General features: G+C 51.5%; 2 protein-coding genes across 6 annotated transcripts; both read left to right on the plus strand.

The window, feature by feature from the left end:
- The first annotated feature begins 12 nt into the window (after nt 1-12).
- Il17rc (interleukin 17 receptor C) lies at nt 13-11,849 on the plus strand. 3 transcript variants are annotated; one of them, XM_041635104.1, is made up of 18 exons: nt 14-344; nt 623-644; nt 811-963; nt 1,193-1,255; nt 1,343-1,452; nt 2,962-3,073; nt 3,338-3,382; nt 5,117-5,256; nt 5,451-5,510; nt 7,317-7,371; nt 7,452-7,633; nt 7,723-7,773; nt 8,581-8,626; nt 8,781-8,902; nt 9,185-9,244; nt 9,768-9,819; nt 10,975-11,070; nt 11,187-11,849. In XM_041635104.1, the coding sequence occupies exons 1-18, from the start codon at nt 240-242 to the stop codon at nt 11,810-11,812; spliced, it is 2,100 nt and encodes a 699-aa protein (XP_041491038.1). In that variant the 5' UTR covers nt 14-239; the 3' UTR covers nt 11,813-11,849. The 3 variants fall into 3 exon arrangements, with proteins under 3 accessions (XP_041491050.1, XP_041491038.1, XP_041491044.1); XM_041635116.1 differs by lacking the exon at nt 9,185-9,244 and having other exon boundaries at nt 13-344; XM_041635110.1 differs by lacking the exon at nt 3,338-3,382.
- On the plus strand, nt 11,732-21,651 carry Creld1 (cysteine rich with EGF like domains 1). 3 transcript variants are annotated; one of them, XM_041635153.1, is made up of 11 exons: nt 11,732-11,849; nt 12,524-12,759; nt 13,091-13,173; nt 16,303-16,413; nt 16,860-16,951; nt 17,978-18,154; nt 18,239-18,334; nt 19,940-20,023; nt 20,184-20,279; nt 20,430-20,564; nt 21,026-21,651. In XM_041635153.1, exons 2-11 carry the CDS (start codon nt 12,586-12,588, stop codon nt 21,238-21,240), a joined length of 1,263 nt encoding a protein of 420 aa, XP_041491087.1. In that variant the 5' UTR covers nt 11,732-11,849; nt 12,524-12,585; the 3' UTR covers nt 21,241-21,651. The 3 variants fall into 3 exon arrangements, with proteins under 3 accessions (XP_041491087.1, XP_041491082.1, XP_041491077.1); XM_041635148.1 differs by lacking the exon at nt 11,732-11,849 and adding an exon at nt 12,098-12,358; XM_041635143.1 differs by lacking the exon at nt 11,732-11,849 and having other exon boundaries at nt 12,098-12,759.
- Nucleotides 21,652-22,197: the final 546 nt, after the last annotated feature.

The following is a 22,197-nucleotide window of genomic DNA, read 5'->3' on the forward strand; positions in this document are numbered from 1 at the left end:
TGGGAGGGACAGGACAGGGTGGGGCGGGAACAGCCTGCTGGGAGTCAAAGCGAAAGCACTCCAGCTGAAACTGGGCCCGGAGTCCGGGCTCCGAGTGGGAAAGTATGGCTGGAGAACAGTTCTAGCGCTTGTTCTCTCCCAGGGACACAGGGCTGGTTGGCAGCAGGGGTGGGGGTTCTGCCCCCCCTCCGGGGGGCAGGATCGGGCCTCAGGCCTGGGTGCTGCCTAGCACCTGGAAGATGCCTATGTCCTGGTTCCTGCTGTCCTTGGCACTGGGCCGGAGCCCTGTGGTGGTTTCTCTGGAGAGGCTTGTGGAGCCTCACGACACCGCACGCTGCTCTCTAGTGAGTCTGGGGCCCTGGGAAACTGGGGAAGGCTGAGAGTTCAGTCTGAGCTTCTTCAAAGCCCTAATCTGGCTCCTGTCACTGCCTCCATCAGAACCGCCCTGTCTGGTCTGTCTGGTACTGATGGGGATGATGGAAAGGGGACAAGAATTAGTCTTGTCTTCAGGGAAGGGCTTAAGGTAGGGAGCCCCAGAAGGAGGTAGGCAGGAGTAGGGGTTGTCAAGTAAGGGAAGGTGCTGAGATTTGGGGGTGTAAACTGACTTTTCCTTCCTTCACAGGGCCTTTCCTGCCACCTCTGGGGTAAGTGTTGCTACTTTAACAGCAAGAACTTCAGGCTAGCTGAAAGGGAAGAGACTGTTTACCCCCGGCCTCAAGAGGCTGAGCTAGCTCCCCTGCCCTCTGGAGGTGTCAGAAGCCAAACCAGGCTCTGAGCAGCTTCATCTCCCACTCCACCCTTCACACCCAGATGGTGACGTGCTCTGCCTGCCTGGAAGCATCGAGTCTGCCCCGGGCCCTGTGCTGGTGCCTACGTGCCTGCAGACAGAGCTGGTGCTGCGGTGCCCACAGGAGACTGATTGTGCCCTCTGTGTCCGCGTGGTTGTGCACTTGGCTGTGCACGGTGAGTGGGGAGTCCTGTGACTGTGTGTGCACTCATGAGAGTGCCTGGGAAAGGCATGAGGACTGCAGACTCTGTGTGCATCTGCAATGTTGGAGACACTGGCGCAAGAATCCCTAGGCCAGCCTGTTCTCCCAGGCCTCTGCTTACCAACCGTGGCATTTCTGGAAGGGAATCTAAGCCCATAGAAGGTGTCTAACTTTGGCTTTACTCTCTTCTCTGTTCCTTGCAGGGGGCTGGGAAGAGCCTGAAGAAGGGGAAAATTCTGGTTTGGAACTCCAGGAACCTAGAAACGGTGAGGAGTCAGTGGCCCAGCCGCTGTGTCCTGCCAGGGTCTTTCCCACGGCCTGTGACCTGGCTGACCCCTGTTTGTTGCCCACAGCCTCTCTCCTGGCCCAGGTGGTGCTCTCCTTCCAGGCCTACCCCACTACCCGCTGTGCCCTGCTGGAGATACAGGTGCCTGCTGTCCTGGTGCAGCCTGGTCAGTCTGTGGTATGTGAAGTGCTTCTCCTGCTGAGTAGCCACATTCTGAATCTGACATTCCCGCCACAATCCTGGGCAGTGTTTCTTTAAATCTTCGGTCTGATCTAAGCAATGAGCCCTCTCAGCCTTCGTGGTGGTTTTTCTGTCTATAAAATCAGGATAAGGACACTCCTACATCGCATGTTTGACTTGGGACAATTTTATTTCATTCGCTCACCAGCAGCAAATAGGGCTTCCAGTTGCTTCCATCTTTGCCAACACTTGGCATTTTTAAATTTAGATGTTAGCCATTCTGCTATGTACGCTGTGGTTTATAACTGGGGATTTGTGTGGACGTGTGTGGTGGTAATGTTTATATTTCTAAATTGTATTTGTTTATTTATTGTGTATGTATGTTTCCTGGGGGTTCAGATGGAGGGCAGACAACAGCTTAGGAGTCGGTTTTCTCCTTATCACCATAAAGGTCCTGGGGATTGAACTCAGGTTGTCTAGCGTGGTGGCGAGCACTTTACCTGCTGGGGGTCTAGGCAGCCCACTGGCTGGTGTTTCTGTTGTTGGTTTGTTGTGTGAATGTGGGGGACAAAACCAAAGGCTTTGTACACACTAACCAGCTGTCTACTACTGCGCTACATTCTCAGACCTTGTTTTTAACTAGACAGAATCTTGCTGTGTAGTCTAGGCTGAACTCCTCCTGCTTCAGCCTCCTGTGTAGGACTACAGGTACATGCCACTGTGTTTGGTTTACAGCTTTAATTTGCATACCCCTAATGACTGACGAAGTCACTTGTTACATGCTTATTGGCTGTTTATAACTTCCTTCATGAAAAGTCCTTTTTAACTTTTGATGACTTTATAAAATAAGAATAAAGGGCTGGGAATGTATCTCAGTGATAGAGCGCTTACTTAACATACTCCGAGTCCTGGGTTTGATTCCCAGCAACACACACACACACACACATACACGCATGCACACACACACATGTACACACACGCATGCACACACACACACGGACACACATACATGCATACTCACACACACACGTGCATGTACACATATGTGCACACATTTTTTTAATCTGCAGAGTTGACTCCACAGTGCAACCATGAGCACACTGAGGTGCTTGCACTAGTATATCTAATCAGCTTCCCCCGTTGGCCAAGTGGCCATGACAACAGGTATAGGCAGCAACGTAGATGGTCTGGTTAATCCTAAGCCTGCGACACAGGCAGACACTTGCTTCGGAACTGGGGACCTGTTCAAAAAAGGGAACTTAGCCGGGTGGTGGCGGCAAATGCCTTTAATCTCAGCACTTGGGAGGCAGAGGCTGGCAGTTCTCTGTGAGTTTGAGGCCAGCCTGGTCTACAGCGCAAATTCCCCAAACAGCCAGGACTACACAGAGAGACACTGCCCCCCCCCACCAAAAAAAATAAATAGTCAGTGGGTGAGCAGAGTGGTCCATCCACATGAGCCCGAGATCTTGGCCTGGCTTCTGAGCCCTGTACCACCTTTCCTCATAGGGTTCTGCAGTGTTTGACTGTTTCGAGGCTGGTCTTGGGGCTGAGGTGCGAATCTGGTCCTACACGCAGCCCAGGTACCAGAAAGAACTCAATGTCACCCAGCAGCTTCCTGGTAAGTGACCCAGAGCCCTGGTCCCCTAGCCTGTGGTCCCTCTGGTCACTCCCCCATTACTTACAGGCAGGAATCTGAGCTGGTATCCTCCATAGTCAGTTCCTAGTGCTTCCAGCTCCTGGGATGGGTGCTCTGTGCCCACATAAATGTGGGTGATCTTCAGGGCACAGGCAGCCCCTCTCAGGATCTCCCCACGGGTTGGGTTGCCTCCCTTCTTTCCTTGGTCCTCAGCCCCACTGAGGTTTTTCTGTGATCTCTCCCCAGACTGCAGGGGTCTTGAAGTCCGGGACAGCATCCAGAGCTGCTGGGGTAGGGGCTAGGGACAGTGGGCTGGGTGGAGGGAGGAACAGGGTTGGAGTTCACACAATGCATACTTTGGGTTGACTTCAGCCCTGGGATGCCAAATTCCAAAAGTCACAGGGCATGGTCATTCATTCATTCATTCATTCATTCACTCATTCCACATGAACTGTAGTATTTACTTCATCTATGCCAGATATTGGAAGTATAAAGATGAACCTTTTCTTATAACAAGTATTCATCAATACCAGGAACATATAGTGGCCCAAAGCACTGCCAAGATTATGGTGCCCATATTCATAGAACAAAGTGGAAATGATATTAAACCTGAAGTAGGGACTGTTATTTTGTATCTTTTTCTAAAGAAAATTTATCATGCATACATAGTATATACAAAAAGTTAAAAGTGCAATGATTTTTTTTTTTTTGAGACAAGGTCTTACCGTGTCATTCTTGCTGGACTAGAACTCACAAGTCTCATGTCCACACAGGTCCACCTGCCTCTGCTTTCCAAGTGCTGGGATTGCATGTGCACCATCGTGTCCAGCAAAGAGGCTTTAATAGCTAGTTCAGTGACGTGGTTATATAGTTATGTTGTTTGGGTTTTGACAGGAGCTTGCTAGGGTGTGTGTGCATTCTAAACTTGAACTTGCGATCCTCCTGCCTTAGCTCTTTCTTAGCTGAGGTTGCAGGTGTGTGTCACCACATCTGGTCCAGCTGTGTCAGTGTTTACACATGCTTCGACTTCTACAATGTGCACAAGGTGAACCATGAATTCGGTGGCAGTTTTTAAACTTTGAAAAAGTCTAAATCTTCTCTTTCTTCTTTTCAACTTTTTGGCCTTCCTCTTTGGCACCTCAGGAAGCTCACTAGGCGCCAGGGCTTTGAGAACAGACACACATCAGGCATCTCATCTTGTCAATCTTGTCACACAGTGGTGGTGGCTTTCCTTATTCAACAGCATTGACTGAATAATTAATTACCCCGTGCCAGACACGGTTATAGACGGGAAGGAAATTAATAAGCGAACTCTCTGAAACTCCCATCCTTATGGAGCTGGAGTTGGGATTAGGGAGGGGTTGAGAGAAGAACCAGTAGACCTGTGTAGATGTAAGGTGTACAATAAAGTAGATGGTGATTGGAGTTTGGAGAGAAGTCAAAAGAGAGGGGGATGGGAAGACTGAAAGTCACAGAAGTGAGAAAGGGCACTATAGCAAGGGATGTGAAGGGTCCTGTATTTGAGAGTCGGGCGTTCCATAGGGAGAGTGCAGCACATGCAAAGGCCCCGGGGTAGGATCAAGATTGAGCGTGCTTGAGGAATACGAAGAAACCTCATGTGTTTGCAGCAAAGTAGTCAAGACAAGGTACTAACAGATGAGGTTAGAAAGGGGTCAGAAACTAGGCTGGTTAAGATCTTACAAGCTGTTGCAAGCACTGCAGCTTTTACTGGTATTACTATGTGGGGCATAGGCAGAGTCCAGGGAAAGTCATTGGCATTGAGGAGGTAGCAGGATCCTACGGGCTGCAGAGGAAGAAGAGTTGTCCCACGATGCAAGCTGGAGCCTCTGTGGGTTTGTCTCTGGGCTTGTGGCTGGGGACAAAGCCTGGTCTGTCCTCCCAGGGCCTCCTAGTCTGAGGGTTCGGTGAAATTTCCAATGGGACCGTTGGTGAGTATGGCCCAGGCTTGGCTGTGCAGAAGGGTGAAGGGAGTCTGAATCCCACCCCCTTTGCTTTCCCCATTAGCCCTGCCCTGGCTCAATGTGTCTGCAGATGGTGACAGTGTTCACTTGGTACTGGACGTCTCTGAGGAGCAGAACTTTGGCTTCTTACTGTACTGGGATCAGGTCCAGGGTCCCCTCAAACCCTGGAGGTACAAAAATCTGGTGAGGCTTCTCCTTCAGGTCCATGTTCACCCTGTGCTCATGCCACATTAAGGATGTATGCAAACTGTCAAAGGGGACCTTTGAAGGGGTGCAGTGTGTGTGGGGGGTCTGTCTGCCTCTTTCCCTCTACTTTGGGCCTCTCTGTTTCTTCTCCTTATCTTCCCTTAACTCACTTCCATCTGTTCATCCCACAGACTGGACCACAGACTATTACCTTAAACCATACAGACCTGGTTCCCTGCCTCTGCATTCAGGTAGGAGCAGAATCCACCTGCACCTGGGAAACAGGGCTAGGGAGGTACAGAGGGCTGGCCTCCGATCTTCTAGTGTCACTGTTCTCCCTACTCTGTAGGGACCATGGCCCCTTTGGGTGGCTAGCTGTCTCTTTACTCTTGTTGTCCTGTGCCTTCTCCTTGTTATGTGCCCAGAATGCTCCTGGGGTCCTTTATCCACAGGACTGTTCCTCATGACTTAGATGTCACCTCTTCCCTGAAGTCTTTCCCTCCTCTTCTAGTTCCCTCTTCACATTCCTATGAAGGGTAGGACCCATGCTATGTGCTTAAATGAGCTTGAATCCTTGCCATTTACTGGCTGAATGACCTTGGGCAGGCCACTGCCTCTCTGAGCCTGCTTCTTATCTGTAGTTTGGAACAACTGTACCCTCCCGGGGCTGTTGTAAAGAAGGGTGCCACATCTAGGTTTGAATGTGTTGGCGGCTGCCACTCCCTCTAACTGCACATAATATTATTCATCAAGTCCTAGCCACGTGACCTCTTACTCATTCTTCCCCCTTCCTCTCGGTCTTCAGTTCACCTTGGGCCTCTATAATCTCTCTTGTAGTCTGTCAACAACCTCTACACCTTACCTCCCTTTCCAGGGCCTTTCTGCCATCCCTGGTTCCCTAGCTTTACCCTTAACTGAACCTTTCCCAGTAGACTTTCTTCCAACTTCTCCTTTATGAAGTTTGTTATTTCCCGTGGAACTGCTGACCAAGGCTCGCCCACCCTGCCTTTCCTCGGGCATTTCCCACTTCTGTTTCCAGGTGCCCAAACTTTCCTGGCTCACATCCACTCTTTCCCAAAGCTTCTCCACTCTCCTGGCCTCTCTTAGTTCCCAATCCCCCTGTCCTTCTGGCTTTTCTTGTCCATGTGTCACTTCCTTTAACGTTTGGGCTTCTGTCTAACTTTTTGTTGCATACGTAAGATGCTCAGTGAATATTTGGAAGTGGCTAAGTGACTAACATTTACATATTTTATCCTTACTACAACTGTGAGTCTGTGACTTCCTTGAAGGCAAGCAAAGCCTATCTTACTCAAACACAGGAACTTTGCCAGACTCTTGGACAGTTCCTGGCATGCAATGGGTGCTAATATTGGCTGTAGAGATGAATGAACAAATCCCCACTGCCAAACACAATGGTAAGACACATGGCAGATGCTCAGGAAATGTGCGCTGTGATTTAACGGCATCGCCATGCCCAGTGCCCACCACTGAGCAGGTTCTCTCGGTTAAACATTTGATGAATAAGTTAATGGTTTCTCACGGCATAGTGTTAAGCACATGGTGATGCTCTTACAAACCTAGCACAGTATTTGATACACAGGCGGTATTCACACAATGGTTGTGAAGTGAATCAAGATGAATAACCTCAGGCTCTTAGTGTATACCACACTGCTAAGACACACAGTAGGCACTCATTAACAGTTGGGTGAAAAGCCAGGTATGATGGTGAGTGCTTCTAATCCCCGCCCTCAGAAGGCAAAGGCAGCTGGATCTCTGCTAGTTCCAGGCCAGACAAGGCTACATAGTGAGACCCTGTATCAAAAATAGAAAAACGAGCAAGCACAAGCCCCTTGCCCCAAGTTGAGAGAAGATGTTCTAAGTGTCATGGCAGTGTTCACTGAGAAAATCCAAATTCCCATCTCTAGAGCTCTGTAAGAGGGGAGGAAGGTGGTGAGTGTTTGTGAGACCTGCCTCGAGGAGTGTATCCTGGAATGCAGCAGGGTCTGACACATATTCATGGATGAGTGACTGGGTTGGATCGACTTTTTTCTTCCCAGGTGTGGCCCCTGGAGCCAGACTCTGTTAGGACCAGTTTCTGCCCTTTCCGGGAAGGTGAGTGGATCTCCTGTGGCAAGGGGTTGGCTGCATAGGAAGGCTGATTCATGTTTAGTAACCCCGACTCTTTTCTCTAGATCCCCGTGCACACCGGAACCTTTGGCACATAGCCAGGCTGCAGATGCTGTCCCCAGGGAGATGGCAGCTAAATGCACCATGCTCTCTGCCGGCCAAGGTGGCACTCTGCTGGCAGGCACCAGACCAGGTTCCCTGCCAGCCCCTTGTGCCACCAATGCTCCAGGAGAATGTCACTGTGAATGTGAGGTCAAAGGCAGACCCAGGATGGAGAGAGAAAGGGGGACCCCAGGTTTTCCCTTTGCGACTTCACTTATTTCCTGCCTTCCACAGAAGCCTCATGAGTTCCCGTCGGTGAGAGGCCACCCCAACCTCTGTGTCCAGGTCAGAATGGTGATCAAAAGCATTGGGCTGAGGGTGGGACCCTGCACCAATTCTTTTCCCCAAACTACAGCGTCCACAGGTACTCCTTGGAACTCATGCCCCCCGTCACACACATCATACACAGACACACTAATAATAAAAATAATTTTTAGGTTAAAAAATAAAAGCATTCATTCAAGATTTAGCTGGGCAAGGTGGCTCATGCCTATATTCCTAGCCCTTGGGAGACAGTTCGAGGCCACCCTGGCCTGAGCTGTAGTGAATGACAGGCCAGCCTAGGTTAAAGATCGAGACCGTTTCAAAACAAAACAGATTGGTTGACTATCTACTACGTGCCAGCCACTTTGAGACAGCTGTCAGTGAACAAAACCAAGAGCTGTTCCTCTCGTCACAGAACCTGCTCCTAAGGAAGGAAGGTGAACAGCACATATAACAAGTGAAACTCGTGCTGTGGTAAAGGTGAAGGCGTGGGGAAGGGCAGAGACTGTGATTTTCAGTGGGTGGCTGGCTGAGGCCAAGAATGAGTCTCCTCTGAGGTGGCCTGTAAGGGCGACCGGTTGTAAGTGCTTCAAGACCCAGAGAGCTGCAGGGTTGTAAGCTCCGTCAGCACAGGTCTTCTCTCAAGGCCTGCTCTGAGACAGATGGGTGACTCCCAATCCTGCAGCTGAACCCAGATGTGCCTAACCTCAGGTCCAGAGTGCAGAGCCGGCCTGACGGGCTTCCTCTTGCCTGCTCCTTCCCTTGTGGACTTTCCGGCCCTGGCTCTTGCTTTTCCTAGTGCTCCTAATTCTGGCCCTTTCTAAGCAGGTGAGCAGCTTGGAGAAGGTACAGTTCCAAGAATGCTTGTGGGCTGGTGAGTGGGGCTTGAGGGTGGCTGGGACAGGGTCCCTTGCAATTGGGGTGAGCCATGGAGAAACTGCTTCTGGGGGTGAAGGTCAGGGGATGGGCGGAAGACAAGTGGCAACTCCTGAGTGGGTCTTACTAGAGTGGCCTTTCCCTCCTCCCAGATTCTTTGGGGCCCTTCAAGGACGATATGCTATTAGTGGAGATGAGAACCGGACTAAATGACACATCAGTCTGTGCCTTGGAACCCAGTGGCTGTACAGCATTGCCTAGCAACGCTTCCACGGTGAGGACCAGGGAATCTCCCTCCAGGCCTTCCCGGCTCCATCTCAACTGTGTCTTCATATTCTCCTTCTATCCCATTACCTTCTATTCTGCTACTGCTCTGCCAGGCCCAGTACAGCTCTCTTGGAATAGTGTGTGTGTGTGTGTGTGTGTGTGTGTGCGCGCGCGCGTGCTCCCCCAATGGCTTCCCAAGTCTCCCAGCGTCTCTCGACAAACAATTCTGCTCCACTGCAGCACCTTCCATGCTGCCCCAGGTGACAGCCCCCCTTCCCTTGACTTGCAGAGAGCTGCTCGCCTTGGAGAGCAGTTGCTGCAAGACTTCCTGACACACCAGTGCATGCAGGTGAGTTGGTGATATAGCGTGTCTTGGTGCCTACAGGCAAGATCCTTCAAACCTGCACTGGCCGACCTGTTCCGCTTGCTTTGTGTCTAGCCCTGGGTCGGTAAAGAGCAGGAGCGTATAGTTCCTGTCCCCCAGGTGCTCACTTCTGGCTAGAGACTGGCTAAGTGATACACACCCCCAGTGTTAGGGTCTAGAAAGAGCTTTAAGGAAGACCGCCTTTGAGGAAGGCCCCACTTGGCACAGAACTCAGCTTAGGCACAGTTTGAGCAAAAGCAGGAGCCTGCTCTGGGCAGGGAAGTATGCAGAGCCGAGGGTAGGAGATTGAACAGGCTGGGCAGAAATTATTAGGTGTTGAACAGCAGGGGCCTGTGGTTGTGTCTTTGTTTTTGAGACAGGGTTTCTCTGTGTAACAGTCCTGGAACTCGCTTGGCCTCAAACTCACAGAGATCCCCCTACCTCTGCCTCCCAAGTGTGGGATTAAAGGCGTGCGCCAGCAGCACTGGCCTGTGGTTGTGTCTTGCAGCTGTGGAAGGAGGATGACCTGGGAGCGCTATGGGCCTGCCCCATGGACAAGTGTGAGTATACCAGGAACTGCTCTTCCTGGGTAGGGAGCTGACTCTGACGACAGGGACTACAGCAATGGCTGCGATGCTTTGCCTGGCTCAAAAACATCACAGCTACATTCCTTTATCCATTCCAAAACCACAGAGGCAGAAAGATGGTTCAGTTGGCAAAGCCACTTGCCACCAAGCCTGACAACCTGAGCTCCCTGGGAGCCAGATGAACTTGACTGCCTAGAGTTGTCCTCTGACCTCCACACACGCTCCGTGGTGTGTGGAGAAAGAGACACACAGAGACACATAGAGACCCAGAACACACTTTCAGAGATCCCAGCATTACCAAAAAGGCAGAACCTGCCCTTGCCAACGCAAGTCTAAAAGAGCCCAGTCGAGAACATCCAAGAAGTATGAACTGTTGAATGTTTGCAGGTGTGATCTTGTAACAGTGCTAAGTAACGAAGCACGAAGCAGTGGAAAGGGTTGGGGTGTGTGTGTGTGTGTGTGTGTGTGTGTGTGAATGAGCGGAGTGGCTGCCTGACCTAGGTGGGATGAAAGGTTCAGGGGAAAGGTCCCAGCCTCACTGTGAGGTCTGACCTAGGTAAAGGGAGTCAAGCTACATTTTTAAGACTGTGCAGAACATGTCTGAGTTTCCAAGGCAGTCGGTGTGGTTAGAGTCTTGGGAGGAAGATGGGAGGCTCATGAGAGATGTGGGATTTTATGTTTCCAGCAACACCAGCTTCCTCAAGGGTTAGAATAAAGCTGTTTCAAACAGATCTCGGTGGATACCCACAGAGTGAACGACTGAATCAGAAAAGAGGGGAGGGCTAGTCAGAAGGCTATTGGTCATGGCAAGACAACAAGGTTAAGGGCCTGCAACCCTACACTTAAGGGGCACTATCAGCTGACATTTAAGCATTTACGAGGCCTGACACTGTTCTGTATTTTACATGTAACCCTATGCACTTAGTACCGTTATCCCAAATTTACAAGCTTGAAAACTGAAGCAGGTCACACAGATATAGATGGAGCTTTTTCAGTGCACAAGCTCTGACACTGTGACTTTGGGGCAAAGTACTCCAAGTCTACTACGGGCCTCAGTTTTCCTCCTCTGTGAAACGGAGCGAAAGGTGTAAGGTTTCTAACTAGCCCATTCTTCCTTGTCTATCCCAGACATCCATAAGCGCTGGGTCCTGGTGTGGCTGGTCTGCCTACTCTTGGTCGCTGTACTTTTCTTCTCTCTCCTTCTAAAAAAGGATCGTGTGAAAGGTGAGCGCCTCCCTGTCCGGGTTTCCAAGGGACAGCCTCAAAGGGTGACTCTGGGCTCCAGTGGATGGAGGGAAGACAGGTCCGGGCTCACCCACTCGGGCTGGCTCTCCCGACAGCTGCCCCCAGGGCCCGCACAACCTTACTCCTCCACTCTGCCGAGGGAGAGGGCCATGAGCGTTTGGTGGGCGCGCTGGCGTCTGCGTTGAGCCAGCTGCCGCTGCGCGTGGCCGTGGACCTGTGGAGCCGCCGCGAGCTGAGCGCGCACGGGGCTCTGGCCTGGTTCCACGAGCAGCGGCGCCGGACCCTGCAGGAGGATGGCGTGGTGGTCCTCCTCTTCTCGCCAGCGGCGGTGGCGCAGTGCCAGCAGTGGCTCCAACACGAGACTGTGGGACCGGGACCGCATGACACCCTCGCCTCCTGGCTCAGCTGCGTGTTGCCCGACTTCCTGCAAGGCCGGGCGGCCGGCCGCTACGTCGGGGTCTACTTTGACGGGTTGCTGCACCCCGATGCCGTACCCGCCCCTTTCCGCGCCGCGCCGCTCTTCTCCTTGCCTTCGCAGCTGCCCGGCTTCCTGGACGTCCTGCAGGGAGGCTGCTCCCGGAGCACCGGGCGGCCCACGGACAGGGTGGAGCGAGTGGCCCAGGCTCTGCGGGCCGCCCTGGACAGCTGCAACCTGCAATCGGGAGCCCCCGGGAGCTGCGGCGAGGCATGGGACCCGGGACCCTACCCTGCACTCAAATAAAGACCAACACAGTTGACCTGAGTCGCCCTCGTCGTGTGTATGTCCTACTAAACCACTGAGAGCCTTTAACCCGCGGTCCTTTAAAACCGGGACAGGTGCAGCCCGGCGCCGCTTCTGGTTGGTTAGCATGGGATGACGCAATGTCACATGGCCATCCTTCATTGGCTGTGAGGAGGCTCCGCCCTCCTAGCTGCGGCATTGGAGAAGGGTGTATTTTTACAGGGGGCGGTGGCGTTAAGGAGACTCGGCCCACAACTCCCGGGGCGGGGGCGGGGACTTTTTTTTTCTCCTTGTAGTCTAGCGGGGTCTGGATCCTTCCCGTCCTGTTCCAGGCCGTCTCTGTGTCTTCCAAAGAGGCTCGGAACTTGACCCCTTCTCTTCACATCCGGATCCGGGCTCCTCCCCCAGGACCGCCCATCCGGCTTTCTCTCGGAATATTTGGAATCTGAACCTTTCTAATTCTGACCCGTAATAACTCACTGAGACCCTAAAACCATGGGCTGACGCCTTCTCCTTTTCCAGCGATCCCTGCCACCTCCCCCTACGGTAACGGAGACATAATTTCTCTCCTGGAGTTATAGATTAGGCTTCTTTCCTCTCCCAGCGTCTCAGCCTCCAGTACCCCAATTCGTCCTCGTTTGTAATTACGTAGGTCTGGGGCTTTCAGCCTCAAGGCACCTCGGAAACAAGCCCTCGCTTTCCTCCTTACAGCCTGGCTTCTCCAGTGACCCCTTTCTTTACCCTAAATCTGCACATCCCCCGCCTGGGAAAAGATGGCCCCACAACCCCTATGGGGCCTGGTCCCATCTCTGCTCTGGGGCCTGAGCCTGTTTCTGAGCCTCCCGGGATCTGTCTGGCTCCAGCCCTCTCCACCTCCCCACTCTTCTCCCCGAGCTGAGCCCCATCCATGTCATACCTGCCGAGCACTGGTGGACAGCTTCAACAAGGTGGGTGCACTAATAGCCTCGTGGGAGAGGCCCTTTCGCAGAGAGCCGGGTATGGGTTGCTTGCTTTAGCTGTATGGTCTTTGGGAAACAGTGCCTCAGTTTCCTGATCAATAACGTAAACTAGTGAAATGTTAGAAAGTTAAGCCGGGCGTGGTGGCACAGGCTTTTAGTCCCAGCACTCGGGAGGCAGAGGCAGGTGGATCTCTGAATTCGAGGCCAGCCTGGTTTACAGAGCGAGTTCCAGGACAGAAACCCTGCCTCAGAAAAACAAAAAACAAAAAGGATTCATCAGGCCCTGTACTTAGGTATTCCTAATTTCTTCCCTATCCAGGGCCTAGAGAGAACCATCCGGGACAACTTTGGTGGTGGAAACACTGCCTGGGAGGAAGAGAAGTTGTCCAAATACAAAGACAGGTAAGAAGGTGGTGGGGCGGTACATACCCCAAACTCTTGGACTCTGTTGATTGGTTGGAACAGATTCTCTTGGGAAGCTTTCATTCCGCAGATATGGAAATTAACAGGACACAGTAAATGAGGAAACGAAGCCCATCTTTGTGAAACTTGCATTTTAGTAGGAGACAAACAGTGCATACTATCTGTCAGGTGAAGAACAGGAATTTGGGTAGACCGCAGGTGGGTGGGAGGTGTTCAGGATGGTTGGTTTGAACAACCATCCTGAACCATGCTGAAGTCGCAGGGCCAACCTTATGTTTCTTCTCAAAGGAGCAGAGTGAGCGAAAGGCTACAGAAAGGAGTTCAGATTTTGTCCTGAACGTGAAGCCTGAAGAGGACATTGGGTTTCCTGAACCTGGGATTACAGGCGATTTTTAGCCACCACGTTGATGCTGGGAGCTGAACCCAGGTCCTCTGCAAGAGCAGCCAATGTTCCTAACTGCTGAGCCGTCTTTCCAGCCTTTGGAAAGATGAAGAGATAGATCACTGACAGGAAGCCAGGGCAGAGTGGAGGGAGTGGGGAGAGCAGCTGGGGTGGGGTGGGGCGGGGCAGGTAAACCATGGTAGCACAGGGAATCAGGAGAGCAGCTGGGGTGGGGCGGGTGGGGCGGGGTGGGGCGGGTAAGCTTCTGCAGTCTAGGAATAAAGGCAGCGTGAGCTAGCAAGACGTCCAGTAGTGGACACAGTGAGAACTTGAAGTCTGAGCACATTTTGGAGATCATCGGTTGACATGATGGGCTCCTTAGGGAACTATGTCAGACCTTTTAAATACATGACATAATACATGTTTATTTATTTCTCATTCTTTTTTAAGAATTTAGTATAATTAATTTTGTTATGTTTACATGTTTGTGTGTGTTCACATGTGCACAGGATATTAACTCCAACTGTCCATTTTATTTACTTTGATTATTTTCTGTATTTGAATGTTTTGCCTGCGTGTCTGTATCCACATGCATACAGTGCCTATGAAAGCCAGAAGGAAGTGTCAGATCCCCTGGAACTGGAGTTATAGGAAGTTGTGAGCTACCATGTGGGTGCTGGGAGTTCAACCTGGGTTCTGTGGAAGAGCAGCCAGTGCTCTGAACTGCTGAGCTCTCTCCATTACCTCATATTATTATCGTTGTCATTATGATTATTTTTTGAGCAGGCCATGACTGTCCTGGAACTTGATCTATATACCATACTGGTTTCGAACTTAGAGATGCAGAGTGCTGGAACTAAAGGCATGCGCCACCACGCCCAGCTGTCCCACCTTATTTTTTGAAACAGGTTCTCTCACTGAACCTGGAGCTCACTAACTTGGTTATTCTGCTGGATTGGAGACAGGGATCTGCCTGTCTCTGACCCCTCCCCACCCTGTGCTGGGGTGACGGACATCACACCACACTTGGCTTTTACATGGGGCTGGGAGTCTAAAATCAGGTTCTCATGCTTCTTCGGGAGTCACTTTACCCAGTAAGTCGTCTCTCCAGGCCCCAAGTCATATTTTACATAAAAAAAATTCTGTTTTGTGATATGATTTCATGTAGATCAGGCAACCCTCCGGCTTACCGCATAGTTGAAGATGACCTTGAACTCCTGATCTTTGTGGCTCTTCCTCCTAAGCGATGGGATTACAAGCGTGAGCCATGAGCCACCATACCTGGTTTATATATTAATTTTTTAAATTGTAAAATACACATAAAAGAACTTACCGGCTGGGAATGTAGCCAAGTTGTCAGAGTGCTTGTCTCGTGCACAGTTCCTTCCCCAGCACCCGAGAAAACCAGGCGTGGTAGTGCACGCCTGTAATTCTAGCGGTGGGGAGCTGGAAGCGCGAGGTTAAGGGAGTGCCCAGCTACAGAACAAGTTCAAGGCCAGTCTAAACAAAACATAACAGGCACACCAAGTACCTTCTTACTGCTAAATAACTACCACTGTCTACTTCCAGAATTTTCTCCCTTTTAATTTGGTTTTTGTTGTGACCTGGTTTCTCTATACAGTTCAGACTGGCCTCTAACTCACTGACTCCTGTCTTAACCCCCAGAGTGCTGGATTGCAGGTATATGCCACCACGTTTGGCTTTAAAACATATTCATCACCCCAAAAGAAATCTTCTACCCACTAAGGAGCTCTTCCTCACCCTCCCTTCCCTCGGGCTCCTGGCAGCTGCTGATATGCTCTCACCGTGCGGAAACCTGTGTGGGTTTTCTGATTCCTGTGAAGCCCTACATCATGTGGCCTTTTATGTCTGGCTCCTTTCACTTAGCGTAATGTTTCCGTAGCTCCCTAATTGTGTGATATGTGCGGCATATCCTTCATTCCTTTTAGGGCTGGATAATATCCCGCTGAGTGGACATGCTGCATTTTCTTTGGCTAATGGGCAGTTGGGTTGTTGTCTACGTTTTGCCCGCTATGAGTGTTGCGGCTGTGAGCATGTGTGTACAAGTTTGTATTGGAACACCTGTCGTCCATTCTTTTGGGTATGCGCCCGGAGGAGGATTGCTGAGTCATGGTGGCTCCATTTCATTGATTGCACCATCTTGCATTCCCACTCGCGGTGCAGAAGGGGTTCATTTTCTCTACATCCTTGCCAGTGCTTGGTAGATCATATGTTTGCAGGAGGGGTGGGGGTCTTCTCTGTCTCACTTTCGAGTTGCCCTTTCCAGCCTCATGGTGTAATTTTAATGCTGTTTTTCCAGCACGGCTCTCCTAGGCCAGATTCAGGAGCTGAAGACTCAGGATTTACCTGCAGCGGTGTTATTGTTCTATTTGACAGATTGAAAAAAAAGAAAAGAAGTGTGTCCAACATGGTGGTGGGATGTAGGAGGCAGGAGAGTTCTAGGCCATCCTGGGTGACATAGTGAAAGCCTGGTAAAACTGTGGGGGCCAGAGGTGAGAAACGAAAACAAGAAAGGCTTAATGACTTGCCCAAATCCTGCCTCTAGCTCCTGACCTAGGCCTGTCTGATCCCAGAGCCAATAGCCCTTCTGTTAGTAATGCCCCATGGCCCCATGGATATCCAGTGGGAAGGAAGGTAAAGAGAGACCCGAGACGCAGGTGGGTGGGCTGGAATATGCTCATAACACTCCAGTCCTGTCTGGTCAGCGAAACCCGCCTGGTGGAGGTGCTGGAGGACGTGTGCAGCAAGTCAGACTTCGAGTGCCATCGCCTGCTGGAGCTCAGCGAGGAGCTGGTGGAAGCCTGGTGGTTTCACAAGTGAGAGGCGTGGGGGGCTTCCCTCGGGTGGGCCTGGTGGTTTCACAAGTGAGAGGCGTGGGGGGGGGCTTCCCGCTGGTGGGCCTGGTGCTTTCACAAGTGAGAGGCGTGGGGGGGGCTTCCCACTGGTGGGCCTGGTGCTTTCACAGGGGAGGGGAGCCTTTCTTTGGAGTGGGTTACAGGCGGGCCCTGATGATATGGTTTTTACTGCCAAGAAATGGTTGCACGCCAGCCTTGTTTGGAGCCTTCCAAACCTAGATCTAAGGACTTGCTGTGGGTACCAGGCTCCCATTCTGGGCCTATTTACCCCTCTGCCAAGTGGAAAAGGGGCCTTAGTCAAGTGGTTTCTGGGACACATGCCCAGGCTGAGTTACAGATTAGGTAAGGGGCAGAAGAACACTGTCTCAGCACCCGCTCTCCCTTTCACCTCATCTGCCCCGTCTTAGGCAGCAAGAAGCTCCAGACCTCTTCCAGTGGCTCTGTTCGGATTCCCTGAAGCTCTGCTGCCCCTCTGGCACTTTTGGGCCCTCCTGCCTGCGTGAGTCCTCCTTGGAAGTGGGAGGAGACTGCTGAGGCCCTGGAGCCAGGCTAGGCTGTGTGAGAGCAGGGTTACTCAGGTGGCATCTCCAGTCCTGTGCTCTGGCCTGTCTCTCAGGCCTGAAGTGAACACATCAGTAGGTCAGGCTGGGAAAAGAAGCACAGGGCTAGCCTGGTGCAATGTTACTGTTATCAGCTATTAAATAAAAGTTACCCCACCCCTGCGTCCTTCATTCTCCCCTCTAGTCAGACCGTACCTAGGGAGGGGCAGACACACGCCCTGAAGCCTCCATTATTGCTGTCTGTCCACCTCTTCAGACGCAAGGCAAGAGCTGAACTTAGTCTAGTTCTGTCTTAATTAACTTATTTATTATTGGTTTTGTTTTTGTTTGAGGTGGCAGGGTTGCATCTGTGAGCCCAGGCTTTGAACTTGTATAATCTGGACTGAGCCTTCTGGGTGCTGGAATTGCAGGTGCATGCCATCATGCCAGGCCCCTAGCTCTTTTTAGAATTACTTTTCCTGTAAACAAGGAAAAGGGTCTGGCATTGGAACGATCAGTTCAGCCTTTAGAAAAGATTCATAAGATATGGTGGTGCATGCCTGTCATGCTAGCACTCAAGAAGCTGAGGCAGGAGGATGTTCAAAGTCTATTCAGATAAATTATCTGGTCTTCCTGAAGAGTATCGCAAACATAAACAAACACTGTGTGTATGTATGAAGGAAGGAGAATTGAGTTTGTGGCTGCCCTGGTCTATATAGTGAGTTCCAGACCAGCTAAGGCTATATAAATAAGACCTCTCAAAAAAGAAAAAAAAAACAAAAAAACAAAACTAAGTAGTTAAATAAAATAAGTGAAAAGTTTGCTTAATTGTTTTGCAATAGGCTATTTCATATAGCTTTATGACAGACTATGTGAATATTAAACTTAATCTTCCTTTCCAAAAATTATTTAGGACCATACAGAAAATAACCTCTTGGATGACAAAGTTGCATATAAGATCTCACCCAATTGATGTCTGCCCACAGCATGTCCTGGGGGCACAGAGAGGCCCTGCGGTGGCTACGGGCAGTGTGAAGGGGAAGGGACTCGAGGGGGCAGCGGGCACTGTGACTGTCAAGTCGGCTATGGGGGCGAGGCCTGTGGCCAGTGTGGCCTTGGCTACTTTGAGGCGGAGCGCAACAGCAGCCATCTGGTATGTTCGGGTAGGTAGCCAAAAGGTGTGGTGCGGGGCAGGGATAGCCAGAATACCTGCCTGCCCATCCTCATACTGTCTGCTTTTTACCCAGCATGTTTTGGTCCCTGTGCCCGCTGCACAGGACCTGAGGAATCCCACTGTCTGCAGTGCAAGAAAGGCTGGGCCCTGCATCATCTCAAGTGTGTAGGTAAGTGGGGAACACTGGTGGGGCCTGGACTTGACTCCCTGGCCTATACCAGTACCATCCCATTCACATGAACCCTCAGCCTGGAAAGGCAGCAGAGGTGTTCACAGTCCAACATGACCTGCGCGCAGCAGAGGATGCACGCCCAGGCCAGCTCAGCGCAGGGCAGTGATGAACAGGAAGGCCTTCTTGGAAGAGGTGCTACTTTGGCCAAGTCTTTTTTCTTTTCCCCACTTAAGTTTTTTGAGACAGGGTTTCTTTGTGTAGCCCTCACTGTCTTGGAGCTTGCTTTGCAGACCAGGCTGGCCTCGAACTAAGAGACTCCTTTGCCTCTGCCTTACCCTTTATTTATTTATTTTTTTAAGATTTATTTATTATTCAGTGTTCTGTCTGCAAGTATGCCTGCATGCCCGAAGAGGGCACCAGATCTTATTGCAGATGGTTGTGAGCCACCATGTGGTTGCTGGGAATTGAACTCAAGACCTCTGGAAGAGCACAAAGTGCTCTTAACCCCTGAGCCATCTCTCCAGCCCTTGCTGAGAGATCAGCAACCAAATCTTACAAAAACAAAACAACAACAAAAATCCAGCGTGGGCTCAGTAGTGAGATGACTCAGCAGTTAAAGGTGCTTGCTGCCAAACTGAAGACCAGAACCGAATCCTGGGACAAGGATTAGGTACAAGGAGAAGGGCAGCTCCAGCAGGTCGTCCTCTGATTTCCAAGTGTGTGCTGTGGCATGGACGCACCCACACACATGCACATTTGCGTATATACATGAAAACGATAAATACACTTTGTTCTTAAAGAATGACAAGAATTGAGGGGGCTGGAGAGATGGCTCAGAGGTTAGGAGCACTGACTGCTCTTCCAGAGGTCCTGAGTTCAATTCCCAGCAACCACATGGTGGCTCACAACCATCTGTAATGAGGTCTGGTGCCCTCTTCTGGCTTGCAGGCATACACACAGACAGAATATTGTATACATAATAAATAAACAAATATTTAAAAAAAAAAAGAATTGAAAGCCAGGTATAGTAACGTATAGGATTTAGCTCTGGAGTAGTGGGGGCAGGATTAGAAGTTCAAGGTCATCCTTGGAAGCACAGTAGTCGCAGGCCAGGTTGGGCTGCATGAGACCCTGTCTCATAAACTAAAGAAGTTTTTCCTCATATAAGTCTTGATGTGAGTGGTGCAGATTAGCAGTGTAGCTGTCCTGTCAGTCACTCGGGGACCCAGGTCCCCTCTATCTGTGGCATACCCTTGGATATAAACTGTTCGGATGGTGCTGAGTCATGACCATCTCCCGCTTCTGTCTCAGCACTCAGGAAGTCAGAAGGGGCTGGTTGTGTTAAGGCTAAGGTAAAAGTAGACTATGTCTCTCCCATCTCCATACCCGTCTGCGGGCTGAGCTTAGCTACATACAGAGCAGACAGACTTGCGTCTCTGACTGGGCAGTGCTAGTCCAGCTGCCGGATTACTTCAGAGTTGGCAGCCAGCTTGCGGTTGCTCCCGCACTCGCGATCACAGGCAAGCCCACTCCTGACAGTCCTGCCTTCGTTTCTCTGCAAGTCCTGCAAAGTGACACTCCTGACCTTGGCCCTCTCCACAGACATCGACGAGTGTGGCACAGAGGAAGCCACCTGTGGAGCCAACCAGTTCTGCGTGAACACAGAAGGCTCCTATGAGTGTCGAGGTCAGTGTCCACTGCTGAAGGACAAGGCTGGGGTGGAGGAGAGGGACAGGAGATGCTGCTTCATGCCTGTCCCTCCAAGCTTCTGCCTTCTGAGACTCCAGAGCCCTTAGCTGCCTGAGATCACCTCTGCCTCCCCTCCCCTCCCCTCTGCCCTCTCCAGATTGTGCAAAGGCCTGCCTGGGTTGTATGGGAGCAGGGCCAGGCCGCTGCAAAAAATGCAGCCGTGGCTACCAGCAGGTGGGCTCCAAGTGCCTAGGTGAGTTTTATGCCAATGGGGGCTGGAGGGTGGGAGAGGCAAGGGAAGGAGAGATACCACATTGAGTCTGGGTGGGAGTGATATGCAGTCTGGGGTGCTGTGCGGGAACTCGGGGCAGTCAGCACTGTGACCCTTTCCCACCTCCCCCAGATGTGGATGAGTGTGAAACGGTGGTATGTCCAGGAGAGAACGAGCAGTGTGAGAACACGGACGGCAGCTACCGCTGTGTCTGTGCTGAGGGCTACAGGCAGGAGGAAGGTGTCTGCTTGAAGGAGCAGATTCCAGGTAAGCAGGGAGGGGAGGCTGGGCTGGGCTGACCCGGTCCAGCTTGCAGACAAGCTCCCCCTCCAGGCCCCACTTCACCAACACCCAAAGAGGCTGTACCTGGTCCCTGTGTATGTTTTCAAGGTTGGCTTTTGAGACTGCATTTCCTCACATCCCAGGTAGAAAGAGAGAACCAGATTTGGCACCAAAACACTCCGCCTCCCTAAGCCTGTTTTCTCCCGTCCAAAGGGACCAGTCCTCTGCAAAGCCTTGGGCAGCCCCGCCACTTCCCAGCCTCTTTCAAGCTTAGGGTAGCAGGGTCTCAGCTGCCCCTGCAGAGGCTTTCTGAGTAGTGAGTGATGCCGTGTGCTTGGTGAGCCAGGTGGGCTCAGCAGCAGTGATGAGGTGGGGGGGGGGGGGGGGGCAGTTTGCTCTGGGAACTGCCAGGAACGAGGCACCGGCATGCCACATCTCCTCTGCAGAGCCGGCGGGCTTCTTTGCGGAGATGACGGAGGATGAGCTGGTGGTCCTGCAGCAGATGTTCTTTGGTGTCATCATCTGCGCTCTGGCCACGCTCGCTGCTAAGGGTGACCTGGTGTTCACTGCCATCTTCATTGGAGCCGTGGCAGCCATGACTGGGTACTGGCTGTCAGAGCGAAGTGACCGTGTGCTGGAGGGCTTCATCAAGGGCAGATAATCTCTCCTCCCACCCAGGATACCCCCAGAGGTCATAGCTCTCTCTCTCCTGCTGGACACCTGGGACACTATGGTTTCTCTTTGAGATTGGGGTAAACACCCTTACTGAGCAGCCCAGGACCCCAGTAGCCCCGGGGATTAAAAAGAAGCCCTGAAGTTGATGCCATGAGAACCTTGCCTAGGAGACTGGCAGGCATTACAGTGTGTGAATTTCAAAAGACAGTTTCTCCTTAGGGAGGTTGTAGGTTCTGACCCCTCCCGCCCAGGATGAGAGGTGTCCCCTTAGGGGTGGGGCCACCGTAGCCCTCCTCCCAGGTGCATGCTGCCAGCTCCTGTTGTGATTGACCCCCCACAGCCCAGCCATCGACTTATTTATTCATCTCAGGAAATAAAGGAAAGGTCTTGAAAACTGGAAACGTGTCAGTCTTAACTACCCATCACTGCTACCTCAGTGAAGTTTTCCACCCTGGGAAATCGAGGGCTGCCGAGTGGTGGGCAGGGCTGGAGAGATGGGTCAATCGGTAAGAGTGCTTGTTGCCCTAGCATAGGATCCAGGTTCAATTCCCAACATCCGTGTGGTGGCTCACAACCGTCCATCCTCCAGTTCCAAGGGATCAGACTCGGTCTTCTGACCTTCTCGGGTACACATGGTACACATATGTGTACACAATACACATATGCATGCAGGCAAAACATTCATACACATGAAATAAATCTACAGAACTTTTTAAAATTAAAAAACCAAAAGAAGTGGAGAGAGGAAGAAGAGAGATAAGAGAGGAACCAGCTTAGGAATTGGTCTTTCTGGATTGAATACCAGCTGTCAGTGCAGGATCCAAGTAATGCAGGACACCTCCAAACTTGGCTTTCTCCTAAAGTGCCGATTACAGGAGGTGGGGCTGCACCGTAGACAGATTTTAGTGAGGCAGTGGAGGTTGTGCCTGCCAGAGCCAGAGGC

This window comes from Microtus oregoni, unplaced genomic scaffold, assembly GCF_018167655.1.
Source record: "Microtus oregoni isolate MIOR12 unplaced genomic scaffold, Mior012 000002F_ref0000024, whole genome shotgun sequence".
Lineage (NCBI taxonomy): Eukaryota > Metazoa > Chordata > Mammalia > Rodentia > Cricetidae > Microtus > Microtus oregoni.